The sequence below is a fragment of the Cryptomeria japonica genome, chromosome 7, assembly GCF_030272615.1.
Source record: "Cryptomeria japonica chromosome 7, Sugi_1.0, whole genome shotgun sequence".
Lineage (NCBI taxonomy): Eukaryota > Viridiplantae > Streptophyta > Pinopsida > Cupressales > Cupressaceae > Cryptomeria > Cryptomeria japonica.
Window position 1 is genome coordinate 768,150,289 of NC_081411.1, and position 15,241 is coordinate 768,165,529.

The window sequence follows — 15,241 nt, forward strand, 5'->3', positions numbered from 1 at the left end:
TTTTGTTTCATAGATTTTTTGGAGGACCACGAACACTTTCATCATGGTCCCGACAACTTTTCCTCAAATTCATAGGGCAGATCCGTATCAGTCTAGATATCTTAGATCTGAAGTTACAACGTGATCCCAAACTGGTATCCCCTCATTTCACTCATTTCGTCTCTTTTTTCTACATAGTCAACAAATCAACTTTCTTATTTACAAAAGAGGATAAATCACACTTCAACCCTTGCAATCCACTTGGAACTCACATTCTTGTTTCCCTTGGATTTAGATCTAGTAGATTCAAGCCCCTCTTTTGAATGTAATGTCCTTCCAAGTGAAAATCATCCTAGTGGCTTCCTTTCTCTCTCCTAGGTGGGGAGTCACTTGGATCCAATTTTCCACTTTACAATAAATAATATAATCCTCAATATCTACCTCTTAAAAGAAAAGTCCACATATGTGTCTCTAACTTGATATGTGGCAATAGAATTATTTTAAATCTATTAAATCAATGATTTTCAAAAGACATGGAGAAGATGGTATAAATTTATAATACTAAATTTTTAATTTAATGTTTATATAGAGTTTTGAGTTAAATAATAAATATTATATATAAAAACATATAGATTAATAAAATTAATAAATATAAGTGAAATGTTATTTAAAAAATTATTAGATAGTAGTTTTGGATTTAATCATGTATGATTTGGATTTTACATTAGTATCATATTTCATGTTTTTTCTTCGAAAAGAGTGTAAACATCATCTTTTTCAATAAAAATAATTAAATATAATATAAAATAATATTAAAAATTAAGAATATAATAATTAATAAGAAAAATAAAATCAAATTATTCTTTTTTTATTATATGTCAAGTTGATTTCACACTTTTGGATCTAACTATTGCATGTAAAATTAATTCTGATGATAACACAATTTTCTATGAACTTTCTAAAAGTAGACTACTAGATAGTGATTTTTTTTTTGTTTTCGCACTTTTGGATCTAATTTTTATATGCAAAATTCATTTTCTTGATAACACAATTTTCTCTCGTTTTCACACTTTTGAATCTAATTGTTGTATGCAAAATTCATTTTGATGATAACACGATTTTCTCTCATTTTCATGCTTTTGGATCTAATTGTTGCATGCAAAATTGATTCTAATGATTACATTACTTTCTCCTACTAACTTCTAAAAAATAGACTACTAAACAGTGATTTTTACATTTTAAAGTTTATTTGGATCAATTTGGAAGTATTTAAAAATATTTTGATAGCAACAATCTTTAAACATAGACACGAATTCTAGAATGGTTGTTAGGTTCTTTACTTGTGCAAGTAATTACTTTAAGATAATAAGTAGTGAATTATATTATTATAATTGAACATAATGAATATCTATTTATCTACAAACCTAACATTAAATTGTGATGATTTGAGCAAAGTTAACTTAAGAATAAATTGTAAACTGACGTTGGTCAACTAAATATTTGGTTTGATTGTGCAATTAAAAGGATCAAGATTGAAGTTGTGAGGACAACCTTATACATGCAAACATAACTGATTTTATTAGCTAGATTAAATTTGTGTTTGGTAAGATTGGATTATTAATAAGGATTGGAGAAAAGAGAAAATCGGATAGATAAGCCAATTAGATTGTGTTGCATATACATAAATATAGGGCTAAGTAATAAGTATGGAGTTAGGTGCAAGCAAGGGTAGGTGCATATGTTCAATTCTATACAAAAATACAAAATGTATAGTCATATCTTAGATTGACCAAATGAAAATCAATTAAATAAATTATTGAAAATTATGGTCAATGTCTATCTCTTTTTGAAAACTATCAATTGAATTTTCACCCCTCATTTCTTAATATAGTTTGATATTATCTAAATATCTTAAATTATAATTATATACAAATATTTTAATTATTAAACATAATAAAAAAATTAAAAAGTATATGATACAAGAAGATTATATAATCTACATATATATAAACTTCAAATGAATAATCATGGGAGATCTATTCTATTTAATCTTCATGGTGTATGAAGATCAAAAATCAATTCACTCTTTGTACGATCAAAAGTAAAAATAGATAGATCAACCATATTTTTATTAATAGAATGAAAATTGATTTACTGTTCGTACTAAACATTAAGGCTTACAGAGTTGGAAAAAAATACTGCATAATTAGTGAACGATATGGACGTTTAAATTTTGTTTTCTTTTAAGATCTAATATATTAATTTTGTTAGGGTTTCTAACATATCGATGTCATTTTGTTTCAGAAAGTAGGAGAGGGATTTAAGTTTATAAACATTTTTCACTTTTTTTTAATGGTCTCAATTTTTTTTCCCTATTACTGGACTTGATTGATATGATAAAGATGGCCTCCAACAAATGTGGGATCTTGTATATGCACTAGATAGCTATTGAGAGGGAGCTTTGATTCTACAGTCATAATAATATAAAATAAAGATAACAAATCTTTTATTTTTAAAATGTGAAAATCATTTACCAATACAAATAATTTTTATTGTAAAGTTTTCACATAATATATTAAATATTATGTTATAAATATTTTAATTCATATATAAAAGATTATCTATTGAAACTCATATTGTTTCACTATATATTTTGATATGTAAATATCTAATCTAACACTTGTAGGTGATTTTCAGATCTTTATATAAGAAGAATGATAGTCTACTAATATTTGCATTTGTCTCTTGATTATTTGAAGATTAAGAACACTAGATCAAATATGAAATTGATTTTTGACATTCTTTATATTATTAAGCTAAAATTTTATGTTTATACTAAATTCAGCTATTTCATAAACAACATGAATATGTTAAAATATACTAATAATTTCTTTTCAAAAAACAGAAAATAAAACATAGATAAGTTTCTATAATACTTCTAAATATAGTGATTACATATATTATTAGCATGTTGCTATTTTAAGAAAATCAAACCAAGTGGTTATTTCTATTATTTGAAGAACACTTTCAAATTTTAAGTAACGCCTCTACTGGGAGAACAAAAACAGAAAGCGATATATTCAAAACTCGAAAGACACAGAGTTGCTCGATTGCTGACAATTACAGAATTGTCTCTTACATACCATGGACAATTGAATTTCTATCAGCACTGCAGTGAATATTTCTATAACAGTATCATTTGCAGTGAACTACAGACAACTGAGAACTATAGCAGCCATAAAATTAACAAACTGGAGACAAATACAATATTTATGGTAGCCATAAAATATATTGTGCCATCAGACTGCAAACTGGAGACAATTATTACAATATTTATTCTAGCCATAAAATATTTTGTGCCATCAGACTGCAGCAACACATTGAAGACAGGGATGCGAAGCAGAAGAAGTTCTGGTGATTAAATGCCTGAACTCATGAATATCCACAAACCCATCTCCATTATAATCCACACTTTCAATCATGCTCTCACAGCAACTCACATCCTTCCCCTCCACAAATCCTAATCTGGAGAGAACATCAGCCAACTCCATTGCACTGATAAACCCATCTCCATTTTGATCAAAAACATTAAATGCCTCACAGATTGCCTTCTCCTCATCCTTCACAATATCAACTTCTTCCTCATTTGAAAATACAATTCTATAAAACTCACCAAACTCCATGGCAGTGAGAAAGTCATCACCACATGCAGACACTGATCTCACAGCTAATTCCACCTCCTCTTTGGGCATTTCAAGACTTAGTCTCTCCAAAAACCCTCACTATCTCATCTGAACTAAGTTTTCCATCACCATCTTTATCCAATTCTCTAAACATACTTGCAAGACACTCATCCTCCTCTTCTGTATCTTCCATGAAGACTTTTGCTGAACTGGAATTACTTGACTCAAAACATGGACTACTACTATTACCACTTTCTTCTCTCAATAATTTCTTACTCCCTGCAATGGGATGCTTGGGTTTTTCATCATCACCAATGTCATGATATTTCCTATCTACGTCACTATGCTCATTGTCCTGTACGCCAGTAGTAAAAACTGATTTGAGTGTTAGTGCTTTTCTTAGGACTGAAGAGAGAACCATAATACCAATTTCCCTCAACGATAGAGTAATCAACATCCAAGATTGAAGACATATTTGATATATTCCTAACGAAATATGTTTCTCCTATTTTGCAAACTTAAAGAACTATCTTTCTCCACTACTATCGACTACTTCAAAGCCTTATCAACTACTTCTAAGCCTTGGCATCCCTCTATCAACTACTATCAACTACTTCTAATCCTTGGCATTCCTCTATCTGACTCTTTACCGTTAAATAGTATTTGAATGGAAAAAATATGTTGGCTATTGAATAGAAGGCGGGATGTTTTAGTCGTTGAGAATAGCCTAAGGAAGGTGGGAGGGAAGCTGCTTGAGGCATATCAGTTTGAAGGTAAGTTAGAAGCTCATTTTGTACTTTAGTAATGACAATCTAGTACCTGCAAGTACAACCAAAAGCTTTCAATTATGAACGGCAAGATTGCAATGCCCACACCTGTAATATGAGGAGGGTGGGTCCATCCATTGCATTCGACATATAAGTAATAGAGAAAGGAAGCTTCGTAGGAAAACTCCTCAAGGAGGAGAGAACATCATAACCAGAAATGTATGCATCAGCTATTATGACAGAAAACAGACACTCCACATGGAAGATGAGGATAGGAGTATATGTAATGATTCAGCTTTGATGATAAGCTACATTAGATTTTTTAATCTTAAAAAACTTTTTTTTTGGGGATTTCCTCTTTTAACCTGATAACTTGATAAGTACATGTCACATTGATCATAACATATTATTTAATTTTAGTATATTTTATTTACTATTTGCATTAGATTGAGGACAATAATTCAATTTATAAATTATGGTATTTTATATGTTGTAATAAAATAATTTTATATATTTTTTATTGTAAAATAACTTTTAAATGGTTTAATTTTTTTATGATTCTTTCTAATTTTATAATATTTTCAAATGCAACATATTTTCTAAAATAACAACAAATAATATAACATAGAATTTGTTACAATAGAATTAAAACTATTATTAGCATTTTTTCTAAACTAAATTTCCATGTAACACTAACTCTAACCCTAATTGAACCCTAATGATAACACTAACCTAAGTTTATCTTATAATGGACACCTTATTTTTACCAACCCATAATGTTAACATTAAGCTAACTTTAACCCTAATCCTAACTACCAAAATGCCTATCACATTTAAGACAAAGTCAGTGGGGGTATTGATAATACATATTATTTAATTTTTATATATATTATTCAATTTTTATTGTAAAATAATTCTCAAATTATTTTATTTTTCAAAAAAATTAAAAAATTTAATAACTCTTTTTTTTATTTATAATTTTTTTAAATATGACATTTTAATATTTTTTTGTAAATAGACAACAAATAATATAATAGGTACAACTTGAGTTGCCCTAGTGGTGGAGAACCTGTACTTTTGAAAGAGAGGTCACAAGTTTTTTAATTTAATAATATTATTAAATATAATATCGAGATATATATATATATATATATATAAGAATGACAACAAATAATATAATAAAATGAAAGCCAACACTGGTAGCAGAATTGGTGGTCTCGGGTGCTTATACTCGGGTAGAAAATCTTATATAAAGGAGGAAAACATGATGTTCAGTGCTCCGATTAAACCATAGATTTTCAACACCTTTTTATTCATACTAAAAAAGTATCAATCCTAAATAATATGAGCTTCTATTTTATAAAAATACAATAGAATTCTATTAAAAAAAATAGTGAAATTTTCTTAGGTGTTTTGATTGCAAGTCATTTCAAGCAAAACAACATATCATATTTGGTAATATAATATTACATGTCCACAATGGCAAGGCAAATCATAAAGAATTCCAGTCTATTAAAAACATAGATCCATTAGATATTTAGAGTTGGTAGATCATAAATCTTAAGATAATAGCTTAAATTTGTATCATTATTTGATAAAAAGTTAGTAGGTCTTTTTAACACATTCATAGTCATGTCATGGTCAAAATATATCATACCTTTATTTCCTAAAAGGAGTAAACCTTACTAGTGTCTAAAGGCTAACCTATACTTTCTTATGCTTATCATTAAGACAAGACATACTACCATAGTGTTCAATAACAAATAATAATTATTTTTAGTTTAACCAAGTCTACAAGTATTCCCATGCATTCATATCATATCTATAGACCATGATGACAATGACTCTAAAACTTCATTCATTATAGTAGATTTTGGAAAGCCAAACACCTCAAACTTCAAAGTGGAAAAAAATAGATGATGATATACTATTTTGTTGGCCCCAATCTATATAGTTGGAACATATTAAGGTGAGTTCACATCCATGTAAGGCAAATTTAGCCTCAAGCTAAAATATATTAAAGAGGTAGTGTTGATCAATATTAACTGCTTCCCAATGAAATTTAAGTCACATGCTTCTCCCTTTAAATTTAAGCTACTACTAGGTTGAGAACTTTCACTTTTCTAAGTTATAATATAACTTACAAAAATACCATAAACAACTATTCATCATATACATCAATAAATTATATCTCTCCTAGATTTCCAACCTTGATGGAAGGTTTCTCTAAAGAAACCAGGAACTAGCATAACCGAGGAAGATCGTGTAGAAAAAAAAAATACAACTATATATGATTCTACTCAATAAATCAATTCAACATGTAAGGATTCAAAATATTACTAAGATCAAGTCTTATAAACTACCTCTACATACAATGGTTGCAGTTATTAGCCATCATTATACACAACTAAGCAACTTGATGAAGCATCTTAGACAATTTGTGTTCTAAGGACAAGGGTTTGAATCAAATCCATACAATGGAATTATGCATGGTCAACATGAAATAAATCTTGTAATATTAAAGCACGTGGTAGTAATAGGAAAAATATCATCATATAGTACTTAAGAAAAAGACTTAATATGGCTCCAGGAAATGTCCCACCATAATATAATTCAATGATATTGATATCACAGTCACATTATAATATAAAATTCTTCTCAATAAAAATAAAACATGCATCTACAAGACTAAATAGCAATCACTTGAATTTTGGAAGATATGCAATAGTAATTATAAAGTTTCTTTAAGCATGATCAATGTCTGAATCATACTCAAGATAATTATGAACAATATATCCATCAAATCAGCATATCAAGATATACATTTGAAAATGTTATTAATAATAATCTTAAGATGCTGGTTTCATTTACCTTATGATGCAACCTAATATTCTTTAATAGTCTAGTTCACAAATTAGATAGTATTCACACTTTAAATTAATGATAAATGTGTCCTCAATGGTTGACAATAAGTGATTCTATATAGTAGCAAAAGGATTTTATACTTTAATTGTGATGGTCATAAGATGAAGAAACATTTCAACCAACACATCTTTCAAAATCCAACATTACAAAACTAGCAAGCAACCTAACATTGTAATAACAGATTTCAAACTCAACAAGGACCTCATAGATAATTAAAGTGTATAGTTTTTCACAATCTACTCTAATAATACAACTAATTTATAAATATTTTACCATCTAACTAGTATAACTTATGCATTCCTATGAAAGTAATGATCTAATAAAAATTTTACCTTTGAAATGTAGATACATCACACTATGAAGTTTCTATTTAAACATTTATATCTTACAACCTAAAAAGTACATGTTATACATAAAGATATTAATGTGTAATCTCATAGTTCCACGATATATCAAACCCTCCCTCCATTAGGTTACATCCAAGAATAGTATACATCTTCAAAATGTGTTCAATTAATTAAACCACGCTAGCAACATCAAAAAGGTCAACATTAATAGTAATTTGTAATATTTTAAACATTCAATTCATCTTTATGCTTAAACTCAAACAAATCATAATTAATTTTGGAAAAAATCTTAAAATATATTTTTTATGGAACACTATGTCAATTATTTTGACATGAGATATCTTCAATGAAATAATAGGAAGATGTTGAAGTATATAAATGTACATGACGATAGCATTATGTTCAACTTATTTCTAGGGTTCATACATTCTTGATCGTTGCTTTAGGTAGTCTAGGTCCTAGGTTTAACTCCTTTTTCTTGTATGATATGGTTGAGAGTCTATTGCACATTACTCCAAAAGTTATAGAAAAGGCTCGCCTTATAAAGAGCTAATCTTTGGATCACTAGACTAAAATCCAAAGTCCTCTAAATAAAAATAAAAACAAAAAATAATAATACTAAATTGATGAACTCCAACCCTTTTGATTCTTTGCACCACTATATGTGTTACAATTTTCACCATACTTTATCCTTAAACCAGCATTGGTTGAGGTAGGATGAATTAAAGTTTGGCTCTCTTAAGAAGAAGATCTAAACAATATTGTCTATGACGAGAATCAAAACAATAGTGTCATATGGATAGTATAAAACCTCATACACCCCATGGGTTCTCTTCATTCTATTCTCATATGGCTTGTGATGTCTTGCAAAACTCAAAAGAAAAGCTCCTCAAACCTATCCTTGCATATATTTTATTTATACAAGAAAGTAACTCTTTATATCCTGATAGAGATAATGTCCAATTTATCTTAGTATCTGCAGCAACTTATATAACACATTAAGAAATTTTAGATATATAATATAATTTACAATTGTATGTTCACAAGTAACAAGACTTTTCTTCTTCTTAGCCATTTATATTGAAATATGAAATTGATTTATTTTTAAACTACCAAGTAATTTTTTTGATTATGTGAAAGGCAAGTTTTGAAGGGGCCCTAAAACCCTTTACAACAAGTTAGAAATTAGATAAAACATGAAAGGTCTAGCTAGATAGAACATAACAACAAACTGAAATAGCTGGCAGATACAAAAGGCCAGCAAGAGAAGCAAAAGTAACATAAGGACAACACAATGACACCTAAGGGATAGCCAAGAGAATAGAACAGAAGAACTAAGAAAAATTCTTGAGAAGCTCCACTGCTTCTTTCTCTAGCTGGACCATTGAGGACGCAGCACTCTTAAGATCATCCAAAACCTTAGCTTGTTGAGCCATCTTCCTCGTACTTGCTTGGGTTATTTTACCAGGCCCAGTAGCCACACCTTCAAAGGTCAAGTCCTTATCCTCAAAAATATCTATCGTGTTCTTTTCCAGCTAGATCTATTCCAGTTTACTAATCATCATTCTAAAGTTATCAACTGAGGCTTTCAGAATTTTTTGGCTTTGTTCTCCAATTTTTTTCAGGGTATTCTCATGACTATGAACCCTATTTGCCAACTCATTGAACCTAGCCTCCACAGTCTTAAAAAGTAATGAGATCCAATCCAAAAACATTGAGCTTAATCGTGTTGGTTATATAAACAATGAAATCCAATCCAACCAAATTGAACATCTAATGAGTGTGATATAACCTATCCTAAGCAAGTGAAACCTAAGCTTAAATGTGAGCCTAGTATCACCTTTTCCCCAAGTGATAACTTGATTAATACACATGATGCATCAATATACATTTTTTATAGAATTAATGACAAACCAACATATTAGGTGCTTATTGATCTAGTATGTATGGCTAATATGATTACAAAAGAATATATTTAAGCATATAAATTATATCAAGATATTTGTGATAAATCTAAAGTGTTGATTAAAGTCCATGATGGTTTCACTTGTCCCACCATTGGCCTCATCACCCTTCAAGTTAAAGTTGGATCTAAAATCATAGATGTTTATCTTACCATTATCCATACCTCGAACAAATTTTGTGTGAATAAAGGTCATCCTTTGCTCACATACATGAAAGTAGTCACTTTTGTAGTCCATAAGTATTTGATGTTCTCATTTCAAGAATAACTACAAACTATATTTCATATTTCATTCTATCCCTTGTCTAGACATGCAAACTTTACACTTGACTACTTTTTCTCTCAATAATCTCAACCAATCAAACCTCATGAGATAATCTATTTCTATCCTATGAAATGTTTAAATACAAGAGAATAACTAAGTTATCCTTAGGTTATCGTTTAGGAACCACTTCAACTACTATCCCTAAGAATCCTTCAAAATCTATGGATACAAAATTAACTCTTCATACCCCATAGGTAACAAGTGAACCACAACCTAGATCAAGAACCTCCCCTCTTCCTAGAGTGCCTAATGTGTATCTTGGTACAAAGAAACCAATTTTATTGTAAAAATACTCTATATTTGTATCTTGACTCTTCTATTTGTATACATGTTGTCTCATGAATGTGATTTTGTATTGTTTTTTAGGGAAGATGAAAAGTGTTGAGAGTTTTTGGTCTCTTCCATGTTGACCCAGAAAGACCCTTTGTTCTTCTTATGTGCTCTTCCTCCTTTGCAATTGTAGTTATATTGCATTTGGGGTATGATTTCAATTCAAAATAATCACATTAATATTTGTAGTTATATTTGTGTCTTGATTCTTCTATATGTTGTATACATGTTGTGTCATGAATGTGATTTTGTATTGTTTTTTAGGGATGATCAATGCAAAGTTATTTTATGTGCTCTTCCTCCTTTGTACTTGTAGTTATATTGCATTTGGGGTATTATTTCAATTCAAAATAATCGTATTAATATACATTATTTATCTTATGTACATACTAACCCTAGATCTATGGATCCCTTATGTCCTCTAGCATATATTCTTTTTGTCTTTGGCTTGCCTATGTTTAAGAGTATTCAATTGTTGTAAATTGCATGTCTTTAAACGTATACTACCTTAAAGTGATTTCTATCAATTGTCATATGAAATCATTTTGAGGTACTTGGGCATACATTTCTCTTTGCTTTTCATTTTATCAATATACCACAAGATTGGTTTGTACATTTTGACCATACACCATAAATTATTTATTAGATTATAGCACTCATTTTGTAGTATCTTATCCAAGATTACCCAACAAATAGAAGATGTTGTCTAATACTCAAGTAATATTCACTAGCATGAATATCACATAGAATAACACAACTTGTCATCCCCTGTGAGACCTTCACTTGTGTACCAGTCACCTAGCATAAAATAAATTGCTAGTCCTTATGACTCCTTTATGGGCATGGCGCCTAGTAAGTATCCAAGAATATTACTGGGCCTAGAAGCCATGCTTTATCTATTTGTAACATGACCCTAGGATTAATAATCAAATGATTCTTACTGGTCTTAAAGGTCATGCCTTGTGTTTTGATATGGCTCCTTGTAAGCTTATATGGATATTACTAGCCCTAGATTCCATACCCTTATATTTTTGCATGTTCCATATATGTTACCTATGTTGATCATGTTTCTCACTTTATACTTGTCTTTTACCTTGATATTATAGCTTGATAAGATGCTAAGTCTTGAGGGCTACCACCTTGCCAATCTTTGTATTGTCTTGTCTATTTGATCTCTTGATGAAAGTATCTTTGGTTTTTTCATACTTTACCAAGAGTGTAAGTCTAAGTTCATGCTCCCACTAAAGTTGTGGCTAAATATAGTGGAGTAATAATATCTCTTTACAATTTCACACTCAATTTAAACCCACTTTATTGGTTGTGCATAACATACCTAATTCATGTCTAATTATATGCTATGTTTTGGGATGATTTCTATAAACTTGATTCAATTTCAAACTCATGACCTCTATTTTGGTTCAAAATTCTAGGACTAGGGGACCTAACACCCATCCAAATTGTTTGGCCATAATTTTTTAATTATGAATGTCGATTTTACAAGTAGTAGGAAATTTCCCCCCGATTTCAGCCTTCCTTGAAAACTAAATTTAAAAAGGTGTAAGTTACATATCAATACAACCTCCTCTCTCATTTGTACTAGACATAATAACCTACATGATTCAATTCCTACTAAGCACAAAATGACAATTGAGTATTGATTTGCAATCAAGGAGTCAATAATTCAAAGTTTCAACAATCATGATCAATCATAATGCATTTTTCCATCATTAAGATAATTGAAGCTAAGGATAGAAGCCCATTTTGTATTCACTCGACGAGGAAGTTAGAAACGCTTGTAATATGAGAGGGGTGTATTCATCATTGCCTTTAACAAAAACAAACCAACTTTGCCAATATTCTAATTAATAGACAAAGGAAACTTCGTAGGGAACTCCACATGGACGAAGAGGGGAAGAGACGCATCACTTTTAACCCTAAAAACTTCTAGAGTTAAAATAGACACTCCACATGGATTACATTACTAAAATTTTTACACTACCGTATTGAAACAACTTTGATGACATGAATTTTTGTAATGACTCAACATTGATGATGAGCTTCATTATATTTTTTATTTTGTTTTCCTCTTATAACCATCACTTTATTTGATAAGTAAAGTGTCACATTAATCGTATCATATTATTTTTTGTTGTAAACAAAATAATCCTCAATATCTACCTCTTAAAAAAGAAGTCCACATATGTGTCTGTCACTTGAAATGAGGTAATAGAATTATTTTAAATCTATTAAATCAAATATTTTGAAAATACATTGAAAAGATGGTATCACCATCATAAAGGAATATAAATTTATAATAGTACAATTTTGAGTTTAATATTTAAATAGAATTTGAGTTAAAGAATATTTATTATATATAAAAATATATAGATTAATAAAATTAATAAATATAGTTGAAATGGTATTTAAAAATTCATTAGATAGTATTTTTGGATTCAATTGTGTATGGTTTTAATTTGACATTAGCACTGTACTTAATGATTTATCATCAAGAAGAGGATAAACTTTATCTTTTTCATTATGCATCTCTCCATGCAATTCAAAATACATACAATTAAATTTAAAACATTCTCTACTAACTTCATAGGTTGTGGAAAATATATGCTTAATAAAATTTATTCTTCAAAATTAAGAAAATAGTAATTGATAACCAAAATGAATGCAAATTGTTCTTTTTTGTTATATGTCATCTTGACTTCACCCTTTTGGATCTAATTGTTGCATGTAAAATTGAATTTGATGATAACATAATTTTCTCTTGTGAACTTTCTAAAAACTAGACTACTAGATAGTGATTTTTTTTCATTTTCACACTTTTGGATCTAATTGTTGCATGCAAAATTGATTTTTGATGATAACACAATTTTCTCCTATGAAATTTCTAAAAAGTAGGGTACTAGATAGTGATTTTTTTGTTACATTATGAAGCTTTTTTGTGTCAATTTGGAAGTATTTAAAAATATTTTGATAGAAACAATCTTTAAATATAGACATGAATTATAGAATGATTGTTAGGTTATTTACATGTGCTAGTTATTACTTTTAGATGATAAGTAGTGTATTATATTATTAGAATTGAATATAATGAATATCTATTTTTATAGAAGCCTAACATCAAATTGTTAAGATTTGTGCAAAGTTAACTTAGGAACAAAGTGTAAACTAGGGTTATTCAACTAAATATTTGGTTCTGATTGTGCAATTAAAAGGATCAAGATTGGAGCTGTGAGGACAACCATGCACATGCAAGCATAACGTGGTTCTAATAGCTAGATTTGATTTGTGGCTAGTAAGATTGGATTATGAATGAGGAATGGATTAAAGAGAAAATGAAATAGATAAGATAATTAGGTTGTGTTGCATATACATAAATATAGGGCTAAGTAATAATTGAAGTTAGTTGCAAGAAAGGCTAGGTGCATAGGTCCAATTATATACAAAATACATAATGTACAGTTATATATTAGATTGGTCAAATTAAAATCAATTAAATAAATGATCATGTTGATGATCCATGTCTATCCCTTTTTGAAAACTATCAATTGAATTTCCACCCCTCATTTTTTTAATGCAATTAGGTTTTACCTAAATATAAAAAATTATTATCATGGATGGCCAGGCAACCATGTTCATATATGAGATGAAGGATGGCTTTGAATGGGCTAGAATTGTAGAGAACTAGACTGCATTTGATGAGGCTCTAAAGAAACTGATCAAGGAACTCAGGGACAACAAAGGGCCCTACTTTGATAAGCTTGAAATGTTTACCCAAGTCTTGGAGCAGAAGAAAGTGGTGTGGATGGAAGGGCCACAAGGATGGACAACATGGATCGAAAACCAGGATGAGATTTTGCAATAGGTGTCCAGTAGCCTCTAGTTGATGTATATGGTTCACTATATATACTCTCTCTTGTAACTCTTTTTTTTTGTAGGAGGTTGTCTTTGTTCAGTCGGATAATCCAACTGGTTAATGGCTAAGGCTTTGCCTCCCATCCTCATTTTTGAATAAACTCTCCTTATTTTGGTCTCTCGATATTTAATATAAAAAATATATATAATCAAAAAAAATTTAAATTATATATTAAAAAATATTAAATATTAAAATTTCAAATAAGTAATCATGGGAGGTCTCTTCTATTTAATCTTAATGATCTATGAAGATCAAAAAGATAAATTTAACATATTACTAATAGAATGAAAATTGATTAACTGTTCATACTAAACATTAAGGCTTACATAGTTGGTAAAGAATCATATCCTTGTAAATTAGAAATGATCGCCTTTTGTGTGGAAGCCCATGGTCAACGTGGTTGCATAACTACTTTTATGCCGAGAGGCATCTACAATGAAATCAAAATGTCCATAAACAAAAATTCATTTTTGAAACAATTTGACATGCAAATGACGGGTAAATGCATGAAATATGTCATGTTTCAGTTTTTGTGGAGGTGTTATTTTATTACTCCAAATAAAATAGAACCCTAGCCACTTGTCTCCAACTAAATGTTTAAGTTTTGTTTTCTTGTAAAGTTTAATATAATAATTTTGTCAGGGTTTCTAACATATCAATGCCATTTTGTCTCAGATATATTTTTGTTTGCATTTATAGAGTGCTTTTAAGTTTATAGACATTTTTCACTCTTTTTTTAATGCTCCTTATAGTTAATATTATTGGAATCAATTAATATGATAGAGATTTGTCTGTGACAAATGTAGGGTCTTGTCTATGTAGTAGATAGCTATTGAGAGCGAGCTTTGATTCTAGAGTCAGAGTCACAATAACATAAAATAGAGATAATACATTTCTTATTTTTAAAATGTGAAAATTATTAGTGGACATTAATATTTTTGTTGTAAAATTTTCAGATAATATATCAAATATATTTTTATTTTTTTGATAAAAG

General features: G+C 29.2%; 1 protein-coding gene across 1 annotated transcript; it reads right to left on the reverse strand.

Moving 5' to 3' along the window:
* Positions 1-3,341: 3,341 nt before the first annotated feature.
* On the reverse strand, positions 3,342-3,731 carry LOC131059962 (calmodulin-like protein 7). The gene has a single exon (XM_059208973.1). The coding sequence runs from the start codon at positions 3,729-3,731 to the stop codon at positions 3,342-3,344; it is 390 nt and encodes a 129-aa protein (XP_059064956.1).
* Positions 3,732-15,241: the final 11,510 nt, after the last annotated feature.

Coding starts and splice junctions, on each gene's coding strand:
- LOC131059962 (XM_059208973.1), bottom strand. CDS start 3,731: ATGCCCAAAGAGGAGGTGGAATTAGCTGTGAGATCAGTGTCTGCATGT.